We start from the raw sequence: 22,596 nt of genomic DNA, 5'->3' as shown, positions 1-22,596 counted from the left end.
CATGCATGCTTAAACCGGTGCCCTAGAAACGATGGAAGAGGCTTTGTCCCGCCGTAGCCCTCAGTGGTTCACAACCCAACAACAGGCCCCAGCAGTCCCACCCACTCCACCACCGCCCCACACCGAACCCAGGTTTATTGTGCGGATCGGCCCCCTAGTGGACCCCTCCCCTGGTAACGTCTCATACCAGACAACTGTAGCCCCAAATGTATGCATGGTAGAATAATTATGGTGTACGCATACGTGGAAACAGTGTTTGCGCAGCAATTATCAACACCGTTTAGCTGAGGTGGAATAAGGGCAACCAGCCTGCATTTGCTGAGGTAGATGGAAAACCACCTGAAAAACTATCCACATGCTGGCCGTCATAATGGCCCTCAACACTAATCCGCCGAGCGGATTTGTGCTGGGGACCAGCATGCCTTCCCATTTGGGAAGCAGCGCATTAGAGAGTGCGGCAAGCTGGGTGGGCTGTACGACTTATAGTTAATAAGATTTGATGTCAAATAGGCTACTAAGATGCAAGAAAAAACCAGCTCATCATGCATGAAGTTTCAGTTTAGGCCTATTACTTCTTTGCTGCTAACTCTATTTGCAACACATGACACTCACTGTATCTACATATGCTGTTAAATGTACATAGAAAAAAATATCACTGTGCAACAAACAGTTCAGGAGATATGACGTCATAAACATTAAGCTGTGTCAAAATGAAACTTGAGGGTGAAATTCACTAGACATTCAGGTGAAATACGTGTACAAACATGCATTAGATATGTTAAATATGTGTGAAGCATATTTGTCATGTGCATTTGTGAGCAAAGCCACAGATAAAAAGCTCATCATGAACTCCCGGAACACTTTCAATTAAATATGGTTGACATATTAGTTACAATCTGGAAGTTAATAGTGTAGGAGTAAGAACCACAAACTTCCTGTTGGGGTTAGTGTGATACTGATGAGAGAGGAGTGAGGGTGAGGAGATAGACAGTGAGGGGGAGAGGAAGAGATAGGCACAGATAGGAGGAGAATGATGAGGAGAAGGAGTTGGACAGAGATAAAGAAGGTGAAAATGCACCGAGGGAGGGGAGAGGTGGAGATGGACAGACAAAGGAAAGAGGAGGAGATGAACAGAGACAGGGAGAGGAAGAGGCAGAGAGATGGTGGAGGAAGAGATAAACAGACAGAAGGGGAGGAGGAAGTGGAAAGAGAAAGAGGAGGAAATGGACAGAGAGAGCGAGACCAGAAGATTAAGAAAGAGAGGGTGAGGATGAGGGGGCAAGGAGCAGATTAACAGAGAGAGAGCGGAGGGGGGGGGGGGGGGTAGGAAATGGACAGAGCAAGGATGGTAGAGAATATGTACTTACAGAAGAAATTGGGTCAAAAAATACCTGGGCAGTTATTGTTTTCCCAGCTAGTTATACTAGAATAAGAGCAGCTGAGTAGTTTAGGACAAGAAGTTGCTGCTTTTTTTCAAAGTACTGTAGCTGTTTTTCCTCTGAAATACATCTAGTAAGTGATTTAGAAGTAAATACCATAATTATCAGTTTTAATAGGTTAGTGTGAATCATAATTTGTTGTTATGTAATTTTACAGAAGTAGCTATCAGCACTTGCTTTTGCCTGTTAATGCATAACCTGATTCGTGCTGAAAGCTCTCCTTTATAATAGAATTGACAGAACATGAGTTGTGGAGGAATGAATGGTCTTACGAAGTATTGTGTATAAGCACAGGTTTACATATTCACATTTAGAGAATGTGTTAGAAATTGGTTTTCCAGCAGTATTATGACTGTCCCTCTGACAGGGCCCCAGCTGCAGCCGCTCTGCCCAGCCCCACGGCTGCACCCGCCACTGCCTCCGGAGCCGGCTCTCAGGCGGCCACCCCCGTGCCCACACCCGACCCCTACTTCACGCACTTCGACCCACGCATCGAGCACCAGGCCTACAAGGACGCGCAGCAGCGACTCGAGGAGCAGCACCGGGAGAAGGTCACCAAGGTGGGCCGACACACTGTGTAACAGCAGTACATGGACAACAGACAACTTGAGACTCATATTGTAGAAACATGAACAAGCTAACTTTCTCTTTTAGCATTGCCACCCCAACAAATTTTGTAGTACGATTTTATCCATTTGAAATGATCCGTGAAAGCCTGCATCTTCGAAAAAAGTGGGTTTCATTATAAAATAACTTTCTGATACCAGTCATAATGTTCTGTTATTTATCTTTTGCATGACAGATGACAAAATGGTAGATATCGAAATGGATGACAGAGGGATAGAAAAACAATTAAAATCGCTCAAAAGAGGAAAGGCCGCTGGACCTGGTGGGATACCAGTTCGATTTTACGCAGAGTACACAAAGGAACTAGCCCCCCTTCTTTCAGCGTTGTACCATAGGTCTCTAGAAAAGCGTAGCATTCCAAAGGATGAGAAAGTGGCACAGGTCATCCCCATTTTCAAGAAGGGACGTCGAACAGATGTGCAGAACTATAGACCTAAATCTTTAACGTCGATCAGTTGTAGAATTTTGGAACACGTATAATGTTTGAGTATAATGACTTTTCTGGAGACTAGAAATCTACTCTGTAGGAATAGGCACGGGTTTTGAAAAAGACGATTGTGTGAAACCCAGCTAGCGCTATTCGTCCACGAGACTCAGAGGGCCATAGATACGGATTCCCAGGTAGATGCCGTGTTACTTGACTTCCGCAAGGCGTTTGACGTGGTTCCCCACAGTCGTTTAATGAACAAAGTAAGAGCATATGGATTGTCAGACCAATTGTGTGATTGAATTGAAGAGTTCCTAGATAACAACGCAGCATGTCATTCTCAATGGAGAGAGGTCCTCCGAAGTAAGAGTGATTTCAGGTGTGCCGCAGGGGAGTGTCGTAGGATCATTGCTATTCACAATATACATAAATGACCTTGTGGATGACATCAGAAGTTCACTGGGGCTTGTTGTGGATGATGATGTGCTATATCAAGAGGTTGTAACAATGAAAATTGTACTGAAATGCCGGAGGATCTGCAACAAATTGACACATGGTGCAGGGAATGGCAATTGAATCTCAATGTAGACAACTGTAATGTGTTGCAAACACATAGAAAGAAAGATCTTTTATCATTTAGCTATAGTATAGCAGGTCAGCAACTGGAAGCAGTTAATTCCATAAATTATCTGGGAGTAGGCATTAAGAGTGATTTAAAATGGAATGATCATATAAAGTTGATCGTCGGTAAAGCAGATGCCAGACTGAGATTCATTCGAAGAATCCTAAGGAAATGCAATCCGAAAACAAAGGAAGTAGGTTACAGTACACTCGTTTGCCCACTGCTTGAATACTGCTCAGCGGTGTGGGATCCGTACCAGATATGGTTGATACAAGAGATAGAGAAGATCCAACGGAGAGCAGCATGCTTCGTTACAGGATCATTTAGTAATCGCGAAAGCATTACAGAGATGATAAACTCGAGTGGAAGACTCTGCAAGAGAGATGCTCAGTAGCTCGGTACGGGCTTTTGTTGAAGTTTCGAGAACATACCCTCACCGAGGAGTCAAGCAGTATATTGCTCCCTCCTACGTATATCTCGCGAAGAGATCATGAGGATAAAATCAGAGAGATTAGAGCCCACACAGAGGCATACCGACAATCTTTCTTTCCATGAACAATACGACACTGGAATAGAAGGGAGAACAGATAGAGGTACTCAAAGTGCCCTCTGCCGAACACCTTTGGGTGGCTTGTGGAGTATGGATTTAGATGTAGATGTAGACATGTTTCCAGAAATGATTTCCATTTTCAAGTGCGTTTCTTGTGTGTTATGCCATTTATTTATGGTTTTTTCAAGGTGTGATGTGCTGCATTGTTCTGTTACCTTTACCAGAATATATAAACATACCCGATTTTTTAAATTAATTATTGCTCTTTATATAGAGTTAATAGATGTGCACAGTGGAGGCAAGAGCCAAAGTCAAATACCAAGGGGAGCTGTCCAAGGATTTCCTTATCAGAACGGGTGTGAGACAAGGTGATGTTATTTCACCACTGTTATTTAATCTGATCCTAGAGAAAGTAACCTGAGAAATGAAGAGAGAAAACAAAGTGGTGACGCTAAATGGTAAGACAGATTTATTGGGTTATGCAGGCAACATCACAGTTCTAGCAGAATCAGAGGAAGAGATGGCAGAAACTTTAGAGGACCTTGCGCAAAGTGCAAGTAAGATCGGGTTACAGATTAATGTGGAAAAGACTGAGGTAATGGAGGTATCAAGAGAAGCCCCTAAAGACATCCCATTGCAGGTAGGGATATGGAAATTTGCTGAACTGGAGAATTTGAAATACCTTGGTACATGGTTCAACAGACAGAATGATTTAAAACAGGAAATAAACCAATGTATTGTGAATGGGTCTAAAATTTATTTCAGTCTAAAGCAGATAACGCCATCCAAGAACGTGTCAATTAAGACCAAACTTAATGAATGTAATGCCGTGACAGTGCCAGTATTGTTGTATGGGACAGAAACCCTAAGTACAACAAAGAAGGATGAAGAAAACTTGTTGGTCTTCGAAAGAAAAATTATGAGAAAGATCTTTGGGCCTGTTCAGGAAGGGAGCTCATGGAGATGCAGAAGAAAAAAAAAAAAAAACAAGAATTGTATGAGCTGATGAGGCAACTGAACAGAATAAGCTTGGCAGGCCACATTGCTAGGAGACCAGACACCTCTCAGGCAATAGCCTTATTTATGGGAAGATCTGATGGTATCTGTCCAATCGGAAGACCCAGAAAGCGATGGGCGGATAAGCTGCAGAAAGACCTTTGCCAGCTAGAAGTTCGTGACAACTGGATCCAAAGAGCACAAGATCACCATCCATGGAGGAGCATTGTGAGGTCGGCACATGATCTACAGGGTCGTTGAGCACCGATTTGATTAATTGATTGATTGATTGAGTTATGGTGAACTTGCAAAAACAGTAAGTAACCTTTTCCCAAATTAACCATTAACTATATATGAAGGTTGATTATTAATTTACAAACTTATATATATAAAGGTAAATGCAACAGAGCAATGAAGCACTTCATAAATCGAAAACAACATGAATAAATGGAGTAATTCACAAATGTTTCATTGTTATAAAATTCATCATGATTAGTTTTATTACATTACAATAACTTTACATGATTTATTGTATTACAGTTTGCTTACTAAGTGCTCTCACCTTAAAATACATGTTTTTCTATCAAAGAATTATTGTGATTTTCTTAAAGTCAAGTTCATATATTTGTTTTGACTGGCAATTTCATATATGATTTTTGTATGACTAATATAGTGCATCAGTACTTGTCCCCCTGAATGTAGTAAATGTACATAACATGGAGCAGTATTCATAATCAATTTTAGTTTTATAAAAGAACAAAACTTCATATAAAATTTGTGAATTTATGTCACATAAATAGTGAAGTACCTCAGACCTGCATATGTTTATCTTACATTATTAGCATTTATATTTACGTAAAACATTTATAAAGAAAAGTGAAAATTGTTGTAGGATCCATGCCTATTAACAATTCACTGTATTAGGTGCTACATTAATCCAGGGTATCAACACTGAAACATGGCTGAGACAGTTACATTTCATTATCCATTTTTTGATAAGCAGTGTTCCACAGCTATGAAATTTTGCAGAAATGACACTGAGCATAACATCTTCAGCTGCTGAATTAAAGAACTTTATTTGCTACTGATTTTAATGTAACACTACTACCTTCAGGCACAAAAGTTGAAATTCACATCTGTGTGTCAGTACTATGGCAAACTGCCAATTATCTGGGTTAATATGGTCCTGAGATTGCACTGCTAACTGAAAAACATGAATAATCCAATACAAGTGTTTTGACCAGAAACTGCTGTTTACAAAGCAAACTTTTTATGTGAAAGCCCTTTACCTGTTAGTAACTGGGAAATGAAACTTTTTTTACAAAATTGTACTGAGACACACTGCATTTCATTTCGTTTCAGGTTACTTTTGAAAAACAATTCTCCATGTTTTTTTTTTTAACTCACTTTTTTTCGTGATGCTACTTCTCATTTTCCAAAGATTCACACAATCAATAGAAGGGAGAACCGATAGAGGTACTCAGGGTACCCTCCGCCACACACCGTCAGGTGGCTTGCGGAGTATGGATGTAGATGTAGATGTAGAATCTAGTGAATCAAATGAATATCATCTTGCATAGTCTGCTAGCAGATCAACAGGTTTCAGTGCTTTCGTATGTGTGAGAACAACTTCCTTATATCGTCTTGCCTCCACTCTGTTTCTCTATCGGACACAATTTTTTCACTCTATCTGTGTCACTTAGCTGCTCAAATCTTGATGCATCAGTGTTGCTATTTAACCACCGTTGGATGTTTTAGTCATGTCCCCACAGCAAAAAATTTGATTCCTAAATTAAAATACTCATTCTTGTTATAACAGAATATTTCATACTTCAGTTTTTATTTTTCCAAAAACAACTGAACTATGCACTTATAACTTACAAGCTGGGTAATGCACCCAACAATCAGCAGCCAAAAAAAAAGGTAATGTCATGTGACTAGGGCCTCCCGTCGGGTAGACCGTTTGCCGGGTGCAAGTCTTCTGATTCGACGCCATTTCGGCGACCTGCGCGTTGATGGGGATGAAATGATAATGATTGAGACAACACAACACCCAGTCAATGAGCGGAGAAAATCTCCAACCCAGCTGGGAATCAAACCCGAGCCCTTAGGATTGACATTCTGCCACACTGACCACTCAGCTACCGGGGGCGGACAATCAGCAACTTACTGAATGTAGTTATCACAGGTTGATTACAAATCTTTAGTAATGATATACTGCTTACACACATATATGGTTTCAACTTTCATTCCAGAAGATGGTCATGTAAACCAGTAGTGGCTAAAATTATTTAATTCTACTAGCTGAAGGTGTTAGTCACAATACCAGTCCTGCAACATGGGTAAACCTGTCATACAGCTCAGTGTCATGTGTTTAGAGCTGAGATATCTGTTCATTGGTTGACCTGAAGACAAGGGTGTTTAAAGATAGCAAAATTTTCTGAAATATCAATAATTGACACTTTGATACATAATTTATTTTGATGCTGAAGGTACATTGTTGTTGAAATACTGATTTTTTTATATTGAAAAGAGCGATTCTTTTTAGATTTGTAATGATAAACTGTTTTCTAAATTTGTCGTATGAGAAGTCTGTCATTGTTGATTTGCACACAAGATCTGTCAAGAAATTTATTTAATGAAGAAAAGTATTTTGACATTTTTGTTACTCCTAAATGAAAGAAAATGTATGCAACTAACAGGATACATTAGCTGAGAGAGCAGAGAGAAAACAGTTCTTCTAAACTGCAAATTGTGTTTGGAAATCAGCAACATCAACTATATATATATATATATATATATATGGCAGGTCGATAGACACACAAACAAACACAAATATACACACAAAATTCAAGCTTTCGCAACAAACTGTTGCCTCATCAGGAAAGAGGGAAGGAGAGGGAAAGACGAAAGGATGTGGGTTTTAAGGGAGAGGGTAAGGAGTCATTCCAATCCCGGGAGTGGAAAGACTTACCTTAGGGGGAAAAAAGGACAGGTATACACTCGCGCACACACACACACATATCCATCCACACATACAGACACAAGCAGACATATTTCAAGACATATTTCAAGACATATTTCTTGAAATATGTCTGCTTGTGTCTGTATGTGTGGATGGATATGTGTGTGTGTGTGTGCGAGTGTATACCTGTCCTTTTTTCCCCCTAAGGTAAGTCTTTCCGCTCCCGGGATTGGAATGACTCCTTACCCTCTCCCTTAAAACCCACATCCTTTCGTCTTTCCCTCTCCTTCCCTCTTTCCTGATGAGGCAACAGTTTGTTGCGAAAGCTTGAATTTTGTGTGTATATTTGTGTTTGTTTGTGTGTCTATCGACCTGCCAGCGCTTTTGTTTGGTAAGTCTCATCATCTTTCTTTTTAGATATATATTTTTTCCACGTGGAATGTTTCCCTCTGTTATATATATATATATATATATATATATATATATATATATATATATATATATATATATATATATATATATATTAAAAAAAAACAAAGATGATGTGACTTACCAAATGAAAGTGCTGGCATGTTGATAGACACACAAACATACACACAAAATTCAAGCTTTCGCAACCAACGGTTGCTTCATCAGGAAAGAGGGAAGGAGAGGGAAAGACGAAAGGATGTGGGTTTTAAGGGAGAGGGTAAGGAGTCATTCCAATCCTGGGAGCGGAAAGACTTACCTTAGTGGGTATGTATATATATGACACCATAGTTTGATGTTGGCTCAAAGAAATGAGGTTCAGAAGTGGTGTCAATCTGAATACTAACAAGCACTATCAATTTTTGACTAGGCTGGTTACTAGTTTCCAGATACCTGTTACACTTGACTTTAGCCACCAGTGGTAAAATTAGCAACAACATAACCATTTTTTTGTAAAGTGTTCAGCACGTCAATTATCACTACTACATCTTAGTAACTTGGGATGCATTCTTTTAAAGCTCCAAAAAGAGACACAATAAGGAACTTTGTTGACTATAGGCCAACAGTTCACACCAATTCAATAACATTGAGTTGACTGAACAACTAAACTAATCAGATGGAGATACATAACTGACTTCAGACTACAAAGAAATCAAACATAATTCTTTAAAACAAAATTAAGCATTTACTGTATAGATGAACTGAGGTGCTATATACTATATCAATTTATTACAGAAATACTAAATGAATCTTTTGTAGTGTCGGCAGACTTGCCAACACTACGTACACTAATTGAAAGAGGCGGCCAAGATGCACGCGCTAACTCACGAAGGATGGAGTGAGGTCTGAAACAGGATACGTAATGAATGTTATAAAGAAAAGTACGTAGCTCCTTGAATACTTAACTTTTAATCCATCCTTGTGGTACATCGTTCTTGATGAGACATCTGGAGATTGTGGTGATACAAGTGAGACTCTTTAGATACATGCTATCTAAGGCTAATGGCGCCTTGCTAGGTCGTAGCCATGGACTTAGCTGAAGGCTATTCTAACTGTCTCTCGGCAAATGAGAGAAAGGCTTCGTCAGTGTAGTCGCTAGCAAAGTCGTCGTACAACTGGGGCGAGTGCTAGTAAGTCTCTCGAGACCTGCCGTGTGGTGGCGCTCGGTCTGCGATCACTGCCAGTGGCGACACGCGGGTCCGACATGTACTAATGGACCGCGGTCGATTTAAAGCTACCACCTAGCAAGTGTGGTGTCTGGCGGTGACACCACATCTTTGTTCTGTTAAATTCAGTTGACATGATATGTGAAAAACGTGATTACTAGCACCCAATACCCAGTCAAAGAATGCAGAAAATAGAATTACGAAAGCCCAGTACATAGATATTGTATATATGTCAACAATATAATACTGATGTATGGATGGCAGTATTATTTCCACAAAATATTGCTGTTTTTTGTCATCTCTAAGAGAGTTGGCATTCTGTCACATTTCTCTCTTTATTGCCTTGAAATATTTCCAGCTGCAATGTAGCTATATTAAATAAGATATTTATTCAACAAAAGTGAGCAATAAGAATGATAGATAACTGTGTAGTTTACAGGGGCCTCTTCAAAGACATTACAATTCTAATACTAGCTTTGCTGAGCATTTAATCTTAAAATTATTTGTTGCTAAAGTGAGGGCACACTGAAAATAAATGTTTCCAAATTTTTTTATCTGAAATCTCTTAAATCTTTTAAAATAAGCCAAACATTATTACCATTCTACGTCTTTATTCTCCATGCCAACATATTTGCTGCCTTCTACCACAAAAGAGCTCCGAATTCTGAGATGTAACATGGTGGTGTGTAATGTAACTAAATAGGTACAATAGAAATGGTGTCCTATAATCAGGTTTTGAATTTGAAGAGTTCGTCACATGTAGAGCGCCCTCTCCCAGCACGGCAATGCCAGACCAGACACAAGTGCTGCTACATACAGAACAATCTGAGACAATTCCTTGGGTTCACTGTCATTGATCATCCTGACTTGGCCCCATCCAGTTTCCATCTGTTTCCAAAACTTAAAGAACACCTTCGAAGACTTCACTTGGTGAAGAAGCGGTGCCAGCAGAGGTGAGGTTGTGGCTCTGTCAGCAAACTCAAATATTCTACAGTGACAGTATCAACAAACTGATCTCTTGTTGGGAGAAATGTATTAGTTGCCAGGATAGCTACATTGAGAAACAAATATGTCGGCATGAAGAATAAATATATAGAAAGTCAATAGCACTTGTTTTTAGAATGAGATTTTCATTCTGCAGTGGAGTCTGCACTGATATGAAACTTCCTGGCAGATTAAAATTATTTGCCATACCAAGAATCAAACTTGGAATCTTTGCCTTTCATGAGCAAGTGGTCTACCAACTGAGCTAAACAAGCATGACTCACAACCTGTCCTCACAGCTTTACTTCCACCATTACCTCATCTCCTACCCTCCAAACTTAACCTACTAGGAATTCTTATATCAGTGCACACTCTGCTGCAGATCGAAAATCTCATTCTGTTCTTTGAAGTTTGAAAGGTAGGAGATGATGTACTGGCAGAAGTAAAGCTGTGAGGAAAGGTCATGAGTCATGCTTGGGTAGCTCAGTAGAACAATTGCCTGCAAAAGTCTAAGGTTCCGAGCTCAAGTCTCGGTCTGGCACTCAGTTTTAATCTGCAAGGAAGTTTCAACTTTTGTTTTATTTAAAAAGCTTTGAGTTTTCCACATTAAAAATTTGGGGAATTACTTTTCAGCATGCCCTCCTACCGAGTGAGGTGGCGCCGTGGTTCGCACACTGGACTCACATTCGGGAGGACGACGGTTCAGTCCCACGTCCGACCATCCTGATTTAGGTTTTCCGTGATTTCCCTAAATCATTCCAGGCAAATGCCAGGATGGTTCCCTTGCAAGGGCACGGCCGACTTACTTCCCTAATCTGATGAGACCGATGACCTCTCAGATCTCAGATTGGTCTCTTCTCCCCCCCCCCCCCCCCCCCTCCTCCCCCCGCACCAACCTAAATATGAGTTTAAGATAAACTATATTTTAGAAATCAGAGACTCTGCTTAGCTGTGTGACAGAATTATGAGTACCAACATGATCATGGATACATTGAACTAAATGGGTAATATAAACAGAGACTTTTTAATATAGCTGAGGAGGCAACCAAGTGTTTCCTGATCTTAGTCTGTTAAATTTAGCTAGTGTAAGTGCGAGGGGCCTCTAGAAGTATAGTGATAATTTATTGCAAATCTGGTGAATATAGGTTATTCTCTAATAGCCGCTTCTCTTTTCTTAACCTACGTCTGCTCCCTGTTCTCCAAACCACTATTAGGTGCATGGTAGAGAGTACTTCCAGTGTACCAGTTATTGGGCTGCTTACCATTCCATTCACATTCGAGCATGGGAAGAATGTTTAAATGTGTCTGTGCATGCTGTACCTAATCTAATCTTGGTCTCATGATACCTATGCAAGTAATAAATAGGGGTTGTAGTTCCTAGATTCAACTTATAAGTTTACTTTGTAAATAGGCTTTCTTGGGGTAGTTTGCGTCTGTCTTAAAGAGTCTGCTAGTTCAGAATGCATGACTCACTCTATAAACCTGAAAATGCTCTTTCCTAATGACATATTTGGAACATGATGAATGAATTAATGTGGGATACAGGGCTGTTGGATATTATACTCACCATGATATAGTCAGCCAATGATTTCTACTATTAAAGGTGTACTTCCTGTTGTTATCCCTGTTTCTTTCAGATCTTCTTTTACAGCTACAGTCCTCTTTATTGTCTTATTTTAGCTTAACTAAAAGTTTCGTAAAACTCCATAACTTGGTTTGTTAATCTGTTTGATTTGATTGCATTTATATGCCCATAGAATTTTAGCCTGTAATTTTTAATATCAGAATAAATGTGTGTGTACATTTGAATTTCCTTATTTTCTCTTAGTCTACGCATTCCTTTTGGGGTGTATGTTCTACCTAAAGTTTTCCTCAGTATTTTTCATGCCCTCATTTCTTCGTTCTCTCTCCTTCTGTCATAAATGAATATGCCAGTCCTGTAAAGATGCTGTGGTTTGATGAACCTGTAGAGTGCCTCAGTATTGTGTATTTTGAAATGTAGTTTTGATGTAAGTTTGAAGTCTGTTCCCAGTTTGTAGCACTGAATTCCATAAATGCTCTTTTAGAACAGCTTCTTGAATTGAGAAATCCTCCAATACTTTGCACATACAGTTTCTAGAATAGAAGTTTGCGTCTTACTGATACCCCCCGCCACACACACACACACACACACTCCCAGAAGGGAGGAGGACGAGCATTTTAAAGCACCTGCTTCTGAACATGAAGACACACACACCAGCCCAAATCAAATCTGCCTGATGGATTAACCATGGGGAGTGGTGTGCTGGCCAGCCTGTTGTTGTTTTTAGGCGATTTCCCACATCCACTGAGGCAAATACTCGGCTGGTTCTCATGTTCTGCTGCAGATACTATAATATTTCCCACAAAAATGAAGTCAGAATAAAGATGGAATGCTATGTTGCATTGTGCCTCTGAATACTAATTGCCCTGAGGTGGGAAAATCACAAATGCTAGAGTGAGACGAAAATGATTTTGTTTAGTTTTCAGGTAAGATACAACTTGAAAAGAAAAAAAAAATATTGTCACTGTGATGAAACCATGCACACCAATCACAGTAGGAGTGCAATAAGTTGGCCGACGGTTGACCATGTTCAAATGAAGTACAGTATGATGAAATACATCACAGTGCACAACAAGAGTAATCTGACTACATATAGCAGACAATTTAGACTGCTGGTTCTAAGCGGTGTAATGCTAATATGGATGTGATAGTACACCGATAGTATGTAATAGCTGTATCACCAAACCTTTGCTTCCCAACAGAATTAAGCTGCCGAAACATTTATTTCTACAGGCAATTTGTGATATTTAAGGTACATGTTCAATAAATAGTAAGTCATTTTAACTCAGTAGTAAGATTATTATTCACAATTAGCTTAAAAATACAAATATGACATTCTTACATGCATCTAGACAGAAGAAGGGATTGGTAGGACTCTAAGGAACTTCCTTTGTTTCATATAAAACCAGAATGAAATTAATCCATTAACTCTAATACATTGTGGTGAAGACTATACATATATCTCTACATAGTACTTAATTAAATGACAAAAATTAAATTATTACATCACACAATGCTCGAATGCTTTGACCATGCACTAGATGCAAACAGGAGGGGTACGTAGATTCCTCCCCAGAAGGGAAGGGAGGGGGGAGGGAGCTGGTAGTAGTTTCAAATTGCCTTTGGGTGTGTGTATAGTCTCTTAAGATTTCCGTGGGTTCAGGAATATATGAACGATGTATGACATATGCTATTCATGACCTTGTAGGTGTGGCTGAAATGTTCCCATGAAACATAATAAAAAGCATTTGTTGCTGGCATTAATGTTATGTAATTTGGTATTTGTAGACATAACATCCACAGTACCCTGATTTGCAAGTAACAGAGCCCCATAAATGATTTCATTTTATTAAGAAAGAAGTTAAATTATGGCAGTATTGAAAAAGAAACTTTGGTGCTCACTTTATGGAGGAGATGCTGAGTCACAGATAGACACAACAAAAAGATTGCCATAGATGTCGGGTTTTTAGCCAAAATGCCTTTTTCTAAAGTAGACAACACACACATTCACACAAACACAACTCACACACTCGTGCTCGCTGAGGCCAGACATTGGGCAACTGCACACGATGGGAGAAGCGATCTGGGTGGTGGTGCTAAAGAGGAGGCTTGGGACCAGAAGGGGAAGGGATAGTAGGTTGGGGAGGAGGAAGATAAAGCGCTTGTTGTGGGAGTATGCAGTGATGTGATGGGGACAGAGCAGGGCAGCTAGATGCAGTTGGGTAGTTTGAAGCGGGGGGGGGGGGGGGGGGGGAGCAGAAAAGCATTTTCTATTATTAGAAGATAAATTACTGTGTTTGTAAGATTTTTGTTGTGAACATATTTGCAGGTGATGAAGGACTGGTCAGACTTAGAGGAACGCTACCAGGATATGCGTGCCAGCGACCCTCGAGCTGCCGACGACTTCAAGCGCCGCATGACACAGCGCTTCCAGATGACAGTGCAGGCCCTGGAGGAAGAGGGGGATGCTGAGAAGCACCAGCTGGTCGCCATGCACCAACAGCGGGTCGCCGCACACATCAAGGAGCGCAAGAAGGACGCCATGACCTGCTACACTCGTGCTCTCAGCGACAGCCCACCAAATGTAAGTGCCAGTTGGGAAGAGCCGTGCTCCTGTATATGATGAAGTGTTACACAACGGATGTTCAGGGCAGGAGAACAGCTACCCAGTATTTTTGATATTTTGACATACCCGAGATATACAGTATGGACATCAACAGTGAAAAAACAAAAACTATGCATTCTGCAGGAAATACCCATTACGAAGGAATATTTGTTTGAAAATAAAAGTTCAGAAATAGTGAATACATTCACATACTTAGGCTGTAAACTATCCTTCCTGGAAGAAACAGGCATAGCTGAGAAAGCCACCACATATAAAGGGTGTTTATAAATGAATATCGGGGCTTTAACACTTTATAATATTTATTACATTAAACTTACAGTTATAAATGATATGTAAAATGAAAGAGAAACAGTTTTACCAAGAACCTTATAAATGTTCAATGTGAGCATCATTTATCACACAGCACACATCAAGTGTTTTTTATGCCTTATCCCATTGTAAAGTTTATGGGTCTTTCTTTTTTGGTGAACCTACTGTAACTGGCACTTCTTACCTTGATGCACTACAGCAATGGCTCTTCCCTCAGTTGGAAGAAGCCAGAATACTTCATTTTCCAGCAAGATGGTGTGCCATCTCACTGGCATAGCGAAGTACAAGATTGGTTGAACTTCAGTGTGCCCAAGCGCTGGGTAGGCCGCAAGGGGCCCAATGACAGTGCTTGCTTTGCATGGCCTCCACGTTCACCCGACCTAATGCCATGCGATTTTTTCCTTTGGCGCTTCATCAAGAATCGTGTGTACGTGCCTCCGCTACCAGCAGACCTCCCTGAATCAAAAACCAGATTGAAGCAGCTGTTGCTACAATCACTGAAAACACACTTATCAACGTTTGGGAAGAACTCGGCTATAGACTTGATGTGTGACATGTAACAAATGGTGCTCATATTGAACATTTATAAGGCTCTTGATAAAACTGTTTGAGTTGCTCTTTCATTAGACATATCATTTATAGCTGTAAGTTTAATATAATACATATTATAAAGCATTAAAACCTCTATATTCATTTCTAAACACCCTGTATACATAAACAATAGGAGTCATTAATAGTGTAATGAAACATTTCATACTCCAGAAGCACACCAGAATATGCATCTATAAGACCTTAGCAAGATCTGTGCTGTGATAAGGCAGTGAGGCCTGGACAATAAAGACAAAAGATGTGAAAATACCAACAACCAGTCAAATGAAAGCTTGCTTTTGCTGAATAATTCGAGGAACTGTGGTGATATTTTCAGAAGTAACTACAATTTCTTTGGGACCAACATTCCTAACTAGGTCATCAGCCATACTGCCTGTCTGTTGGAACTTTGTGAAGAGCTTGTGGATGGTTTTCATAATGGGTAATTTCAGAACATTAAGTCATGTTTGAAAACTCCACCTTGTTGCCTATTGACTGTATTCTAACCCTTGGTATTCCAGTATCAGAAAAATACATTTCTCAGTGGAATATATAAATTCTACTTCCTCCATCAGCACGCTAGCCTACTTTTACATTTCAGCAGTGGAAATGTCTGCTCTGAGTTGCGGTGCACTATTTGCATGCACTATCTGTTGTGATTACAGCACCAATTGTTAGCAGCTTTTTGAACAATTTCGAAACTACTGTATAAAATTCTTACAGCTTTCACAAAGACACACTGTCTGTTACACTTATCTATCAGTCTTACTTTTTGATATACACTCCTGGAAATGGAAAAAAGAACACATTGACACCGCTGTGTCAGACCCACCATACTTGCTCCGGACACTGCGAGAGGGCTGTACAAGCAATGATCACACGCACGGCACAGCGGACACACCAGGAACCGCGGTGTTGGCCGTCGAATGGCGCTAGCTGCGCAGCATTTGTGCACCGTCGCCGTCAGTGTCAGCCAGTTTGCCATGGCATACGGAGCTCCATCGCAGTCTTTAACACTGGTAGCATGCCGCGACAGCGTGGACGTGAACCGTATGTGCAGTTGACGGACTTTGAGCGAGGGCGTATAGTGGGCATGCGGGAGGCCGGGTGGACGTACCGCCGAATTGCTCAACACGTGGGGTGTGAGGTCTCCACAGTACATTGATGTTGTCGCCAGTGGTCGGCGGAAGGTGCACGTGCCCGTCGACCTGGGACCGGACCGCAGCGACGCACGGATGCACGCCAAGACCGTAGGATCCTACGCAGTGCCGTAGGGGACCGCACCGCCACTTCCCAGCAAATTAGGGACACTGTTGCTCCTGGGGTATCGGCAAGGACCATTCGCAACCGTCTCCATGAAGCTGGGCTACAGTCCCGCACACCGTTAGGCCGTCTTCCGCTCACGCCCCAACATCGTGCAGCCCGCCTCCAGTGGTGTCGCGACAGGCGTGAATGGAGGGACGAATGGAGACGTGTCGTCTTCAGCGATGAGAGTCGCTTCTGCCTTGGTGCCAATGATGGTCGTATGCGTGTTTGGCGCCGTGCAGGTGAGCACCACAATCAGGACTGCATACGACCGAGGCACACAGGGCCAACACCCGGCATCATGGTGTGGGGAGCGATCTCCTACACTGGCCGTACACCACTGGTGATTGTCGAGGGGACACTGAATAGTGCACGGTACATCCAAACCGTCATCGAACCCATCGTTCTACCATTCCTAGACCGGCAAGGGAACTTGCTGTTCCAACAGGACAATGCACGTCCGCATGTATCCCGTGCCACCCAACGTGCTCTAGAAGGTGTAAGTCAACTACCCTGGCCAGCAAGATCTCTGGATCTGTCCCCCATTGAGCATGTTTGGGACTGGATGAAGCGTCGTCTCACGCGGTCTGCACGTCCAGCACGAACGCTGGTCCAACTGTGGCGCCAGGTGGAAATGGCATGGCAAGCCATTCCACAGGACTACATCCAGCACCTCTACGATCGTCTCCATGGGAGAATAGCAGCCTGCATTGCTGCGAAAGGTGGATATACACTGTACTAGTGCCGACATTGTGCATGCTCAGTTGCCTGTGTCTATGTGCCTGTGGTTCTGTCAGTGTGATCACGTGATGTATCTGACCCCAGGAATGTGTCAATAAAGTTTCCCCTTCCTGGGACAATGAATTCACGGTGTTCTTATTTCAATTTCCAGGAGTGTATTTAATCTTGAAATTGGGAACTCTGTCACTACATATCCTGTATGTTGTAGATTGTTTCAAGAGCATTTACTTTTACTTGAAGGTAGAGGAAATGTTACAGACTTTGCATCTGTTTTCAACTGGGTCCTGGGCTTCATTTTGAAAGACATTAGAATTAAGACAGCATCCATGGAATATAATTCATTCATCATTTTTAATTAATAGTAATAATATCACAATGTGAACCTTTGCATGATCTCCCAATAATGTATATTGAACTTGAAAGCACAGCTAATGAAAAATGATCAGAATGTATTATCCAGCGAGACCAACTGAAGACCTGACCAATGTGGCAGTACTGTCATGTTTACACCTGAGAATCAGGAAGGGGAGGTAGCAACAGCATCTGCTGCAGTACCTTCACAGGTCGAGCACTTGTCACATGCTACATGGCCATATGCCAAAGCATTACATAGCACAGAAAATAAAAATTGTTTGACAATACTGCTAGTATACTATCACAGTGATATTATTTCACAGTGTAATATATATGAATCCAGTCTGAATAAACCACTAGCCACCATAGTTCTGAAGTCCCATTTTTTTATAAAAATTTAATTTAGTATACCTTTTTAATTTATGTAACTGGTCTTATAAAGCACAATTAGCGTAATTGATACTAAAAGGAGTATGTGCTAGACACTATTTAAAATTAATAGAACATCTACAAAAAACTTCTATGAAGGCTTAAAAATATAATACAAGACTGCTGGTGATAAATGTGTGCTCAATACCAATCCAGTAAATCAAAAAATATAAAAAGCAAACAGCCTTGTCTTTACACAGCAATAAAAAATGTCATTTATCAACATGAGAAGTAATTCATTCTGGCACCTTCTCATATCAACTGCACAGACAGAATAATTGTTCCCAGCATTTTTGTGCTATCCTTGAAATCTTGTTCTGTGCAAGAGAAGCTGAGTTTTTGTGACATTGGTACTTCTTTGTATTGTTCATAATATCGCAGAAGTTGCTGGTTGATAAAAAATTTATCCATACATCAAAGGCTTAGTGTGTACACTTTGTTTCTTCTTCTTTGGGATAGATACTTGAATTAATCTCTGTTAAGCATAGTTCCTTATTACTGTAATTTGCACACCATTGACATACTTCATTTCAACATTTTTCTCTCAAGGTAAATCATCTTTCTTGTCAGAAATGTCACACCCTTGTTTTTCTCATCGCCAGTATATTTAATGATATTAGCAGCAAGACACCCCTGCTACCTGCAAAGACATTTTTTAATGATCACTTTTCGCAACTGCATTATGAAGGAACTCCATGCAGTAATCTGAACTGGAACGTCACTGTAGGTAGCCACATGACCAAATTAGTTTCTACTAAGGGCAGGTCTACACATTGCACATTGAAGTGACAAAAGTGCTGGGATAGCGATATGCACATTACAGATGTGGTACCCCCTGCCCGAATTATCCCTGCCTGTCGTAAGAGGCGACTAAAAGGAGTTTCACACGTTTCAGCCTATATGTGATGATCCCCTGAAGGGTTTGACCTCCATTCTTCAAAATTTTCCCGAAGAGCGAGCCAATTGGGGAAGGGCACCTTACATGGTGCATTGTGTCCATCATACATTGAGATCTTTAGCCCACTTTCTCGTCATCGCATTGCAGTCCCCCCCATCGCCACCTCTTGGGCGAGGACACCTTCCCGGGTGCGTTTTCTACAATGCACTATGCAGTGTCGCTTTCTGCATGACGGTGACCGTGGACTTCTTTGCACCAGATATCCAGCACGGTAGCCAGTCCATTGTGGTGGGGACGCCATGTACCCTGTTGGTTGTAGCCCCATGACCACACAGGGAATCGTTCGCCTGATGCCTGCATCGTTAACTCCCCACGTATGTCAAGGGGTGGATGCCCATCCCCCTGGGGCATCAGGTGTCCTGGCAGTGGCCATCCTGCCAGGTGGCCTTTGCTGCAGCTGGGTGGTGCCGGTGGGGAGGGCCCGTGGTCAGAGTGGGTGGCATCAGGGCGGATGACACGCGATGAAGCGTAGTCCATCATCTCTTGCTGGCAGTCCCTAAGTGATAACGAGCTCAGTTCAGTGCACAGAAGTATGACCCCAAATCATTCCCCTCTCTGGCCACACCATGGGAGGAACATCAGGCTATGGATGGCAGTGGATCTTATTCGCCCCAGTACCTTGTATGTTTGAGAGCTGATGGGGAATCTTTCATGATGATGAAACGTCAGTTTTTCTGTTGAGCATTTAGAGAACAAGTTTGGGGAGGTGGAGGGCTTTTCCAAAATGAGATCTAGGTCAGTCTTGATCAAAACAGCATCCTCTGCCCAGTCACGGAAGTTACTCACTTGTGATAAGCTGGGGATGTTTCTGTAACCATCAAGCCCCATAAGAGTTAAAATGGTCCAGGGTGTCATATTCCACAGGGACCTTCTTTTGCAGTCTGACGATGAACTGCACGCCAATTTAGAGTGGCGAGGTGTACATTTCATCCGGCATGTCCAGCAGGGTCTGAGGGATAATCAGGTTGCCACTGGTGGCTTCATCTTGGCCTTTGAGGGTGATACATTGCCCGAGAATGTCAAGGTGATGGTCTACCTCTGTGATGTAAAGCCCTATATCCCTCCCATGATGCAGTGCTTTAAGTGCTGGAAGTTTGGCCATATGTCTTCCGCTGCACTTCCAGCATCACATGTCGAGATTGAGGATGCCCATCATGACCCAATACTCCACGTTCCTCGCCTCCCATCTGTGTCAACTGCGGAGAGCACCATTTGCCTTGCTTGCCAGACTGCAGGATTCTCCAGAAAGAAAGGAAAATCATGGAGTGCAAGACCCTGAACCGACTAACCTACACTGAGGCAAAGAGAAAATTTGAACGCCTGCATCCTGTGCGTATGACATTGTCTTAGGCTGCCGCTACAACAGCTCCACCAACACAAGTCACCTCTCAGAGCTGGAAGACTACACCTGCCCCCTTGATGGTGGGGGACATTTCCCTCCCTGTTGCTCCTGCACCACCTACTTCAGGAGCAACACCCCCCCCCCCCCCCCCAACCATAGGAGACGTCCATCTCCACTTCTAAGCCAGAGAAGCGTAAGTCGTCTTCAGCTTCCCTCGCTAGGAAGGGGTCCCTTGGGTCACTCCCTTCCCAGGTTTCTGCTAGTGGGAAAGACGACACCCGCCAGAGGCTCAAGAGCCCAAAAGCAGCTGGTCGTAGGGCTTCATGCTCACCCTCAGTTCCAGAGACTGAGCCAGTGAAGTCCTCCAGCCAGGGAAATCCAAGGAGCAGCGAGAGAAATCCAAAAAGAAAACCCCTAAGACCAAGGAAATTGCGGTGGCATCCTCACCACCGCTACCTACAAGCTCTGCGTCTGAGGAAGGGGTGGAGATTTTGGCATCTGCTGAGGACCTAGATCTCGCCAGACCCTCAATGGATATAGACTGCTCAGCAAAATGTCAGTGGCAGCAGGTGACTCCGAGGCGTAAACTGCCTCATTGAATGTTCCATACCCTCCCAGTCTCACGATGTCATTCTCCAGTGGAATTGCGGCGGTTTTTTCCACCGCCTGGCTCAGCTACGCAACTGTTAAGCTTTACACCTGCTATCTGCATTGCCAATTGCCCTCCAGTAAACCTGGTTCCTGGCAGTGCGGACCCCTGCCCTCCGTGGCTATAAGGGATATTACAGGAACCATACTGACTATAGTCAAGTGTCAGGTGGAGTTTGCATTTATGTCCTAAACTCAGTCTGTAGTGAACCTGTGTCCCTTCAAATCCCTCTTGAAGCTGTGGCTGTCAGAATAAGGATGATACAGGAAATAACTGTCTGCAATGTATATCTTCCTCCAGATGGTGCAGTACCCCTGAATTTACTAGCTGCACTGATTGATCAACTCCCTAAACCTTTCCTACTTTCGGGAGATATCAATGCCCATAACCCCATGTGGGGTGCCACCGTGCTTACTGGCTGAGGCAGATATTTCGAAACATTACTGTCTCAGTTCAACCTCTGCCTCTTAAATAGTGGGGCAGCCACACATTTCAGTGTGGCTCATGGTAGTTACTCGGCCATTGATTTATCAATTTGCAGCCCAGGACTTCTGCCATCTATCCACTGGAGAGCACATGACAACCTGTGTGGTAGTGACCACTTCCCCATCTTCCTGTCAATACCCCAGCATCAGGCTCATGACACCTGCCAGATGGGCTTTAAACAAGGCAGACTGGGAAACTTTCACTTCTGCTGTCACCGTTGAATCTCCCCCACATGGTAACATCAATGTATGGTTGAGCAGGTGATTACAACAATTGTTTCTGCAGCACAAAATGTGATCCCTCACTCTGTAGGGTGACCGAGGTGTAATGCATGCCCTTGATGGTCGCTGGAATTCGCTGAAGCAATTGAGGAGCATCAGCGAGCTCTACAGTGGCATAAGCAGCACTCTTCCCTGGAGCACCTCATAGCCTTTAAACGGCTCCGCACCCATGTTTGCTACCTTATCAAACAACAGATGCAGGAGTGTTGGGAGAGACACGTCTCGACCATGGGGTGCCATACATCACCTTTCCAAGTCTGGGCAAAGATCAGACGTTTTTCGGGCGCCAGGCCCTAACAGGTGTCCCTAGTGTTACCATAAATGGCGTGTTATCTACCAACGCAAATGCAATTGCCGAGCACTTTGCTCAAGCCTGTGCTTCGGAGAATTATTCCTAGCCTTTCGCACTCTCAAACGGTGGCTGGAACGGAACATCCTCTCATTCCCTACACGCCGTAGTGAATCCTATAATGCCCCATTTACAGGGTGGGAGCTCCTCAGTGCCCTTACACATTGCCCCAACACAGCTTCTGGGCCTGATCAGATCCACAGCCAGATGATTAAACATCTCTCATCTGACTACAAGCGACATTGCCTTGTCATTTTAAAGCGGATCAGGTGTGATGGCGTCTCTCCATCGCAATGGCGGGAGAGCACCATCATTCCGGTGCTCACCTGGTAAAAACCCACTTGATGTGGATA

General features: G+C 42.5%; 1 protein-coding gene across 1 annotated transcript in view; it reads left to right on the top strand.

The window, feature by feature from the left end:
- LOC126209848 (amyloid-beta-like protein) overlaps positions 1 to 22,596 on the top strand; it is a 132,158-nt gene that overhangs the window by 81,029 nt on the left and 28,533 nt on the right. Inside the window, exons 5-6 of the mRNA XM_049938976.1 lie at positions 1,807 to 1,999; positions 14,156 to 14,410. Of these exons, the coding sequence (XP_049794933.1) occupies positions 1,807 to 1,999; positions 14,156 to 14,410 (448 nt within the window). The remainder of the gene's footprint in view (positions 1 to 1,806; positions 2,000 to 14,155; positions 14,411 to 22,596) is intronic.

This window comes from Schistocerca nitens, chromosome 10, assembly GCF_023898315.1.
Source record: "Schistocerca nitens isolate TAMUIC-IGC-003100 chromosome 10, iqSchNite1.1, whole genome shotgun sequence".
In the NCBI taxonomy this organism is placed as follows: Eukaryota; Metazoa; Arthropoda; class Insecta; order Orthoptera; family Acrididae; genus Schistocerca; species Schistocerca nitens.
Note: the sequence above shows the minus strand (reverse complement) of the source record. Positions and strands in the feature narration are given on the sequence as shown.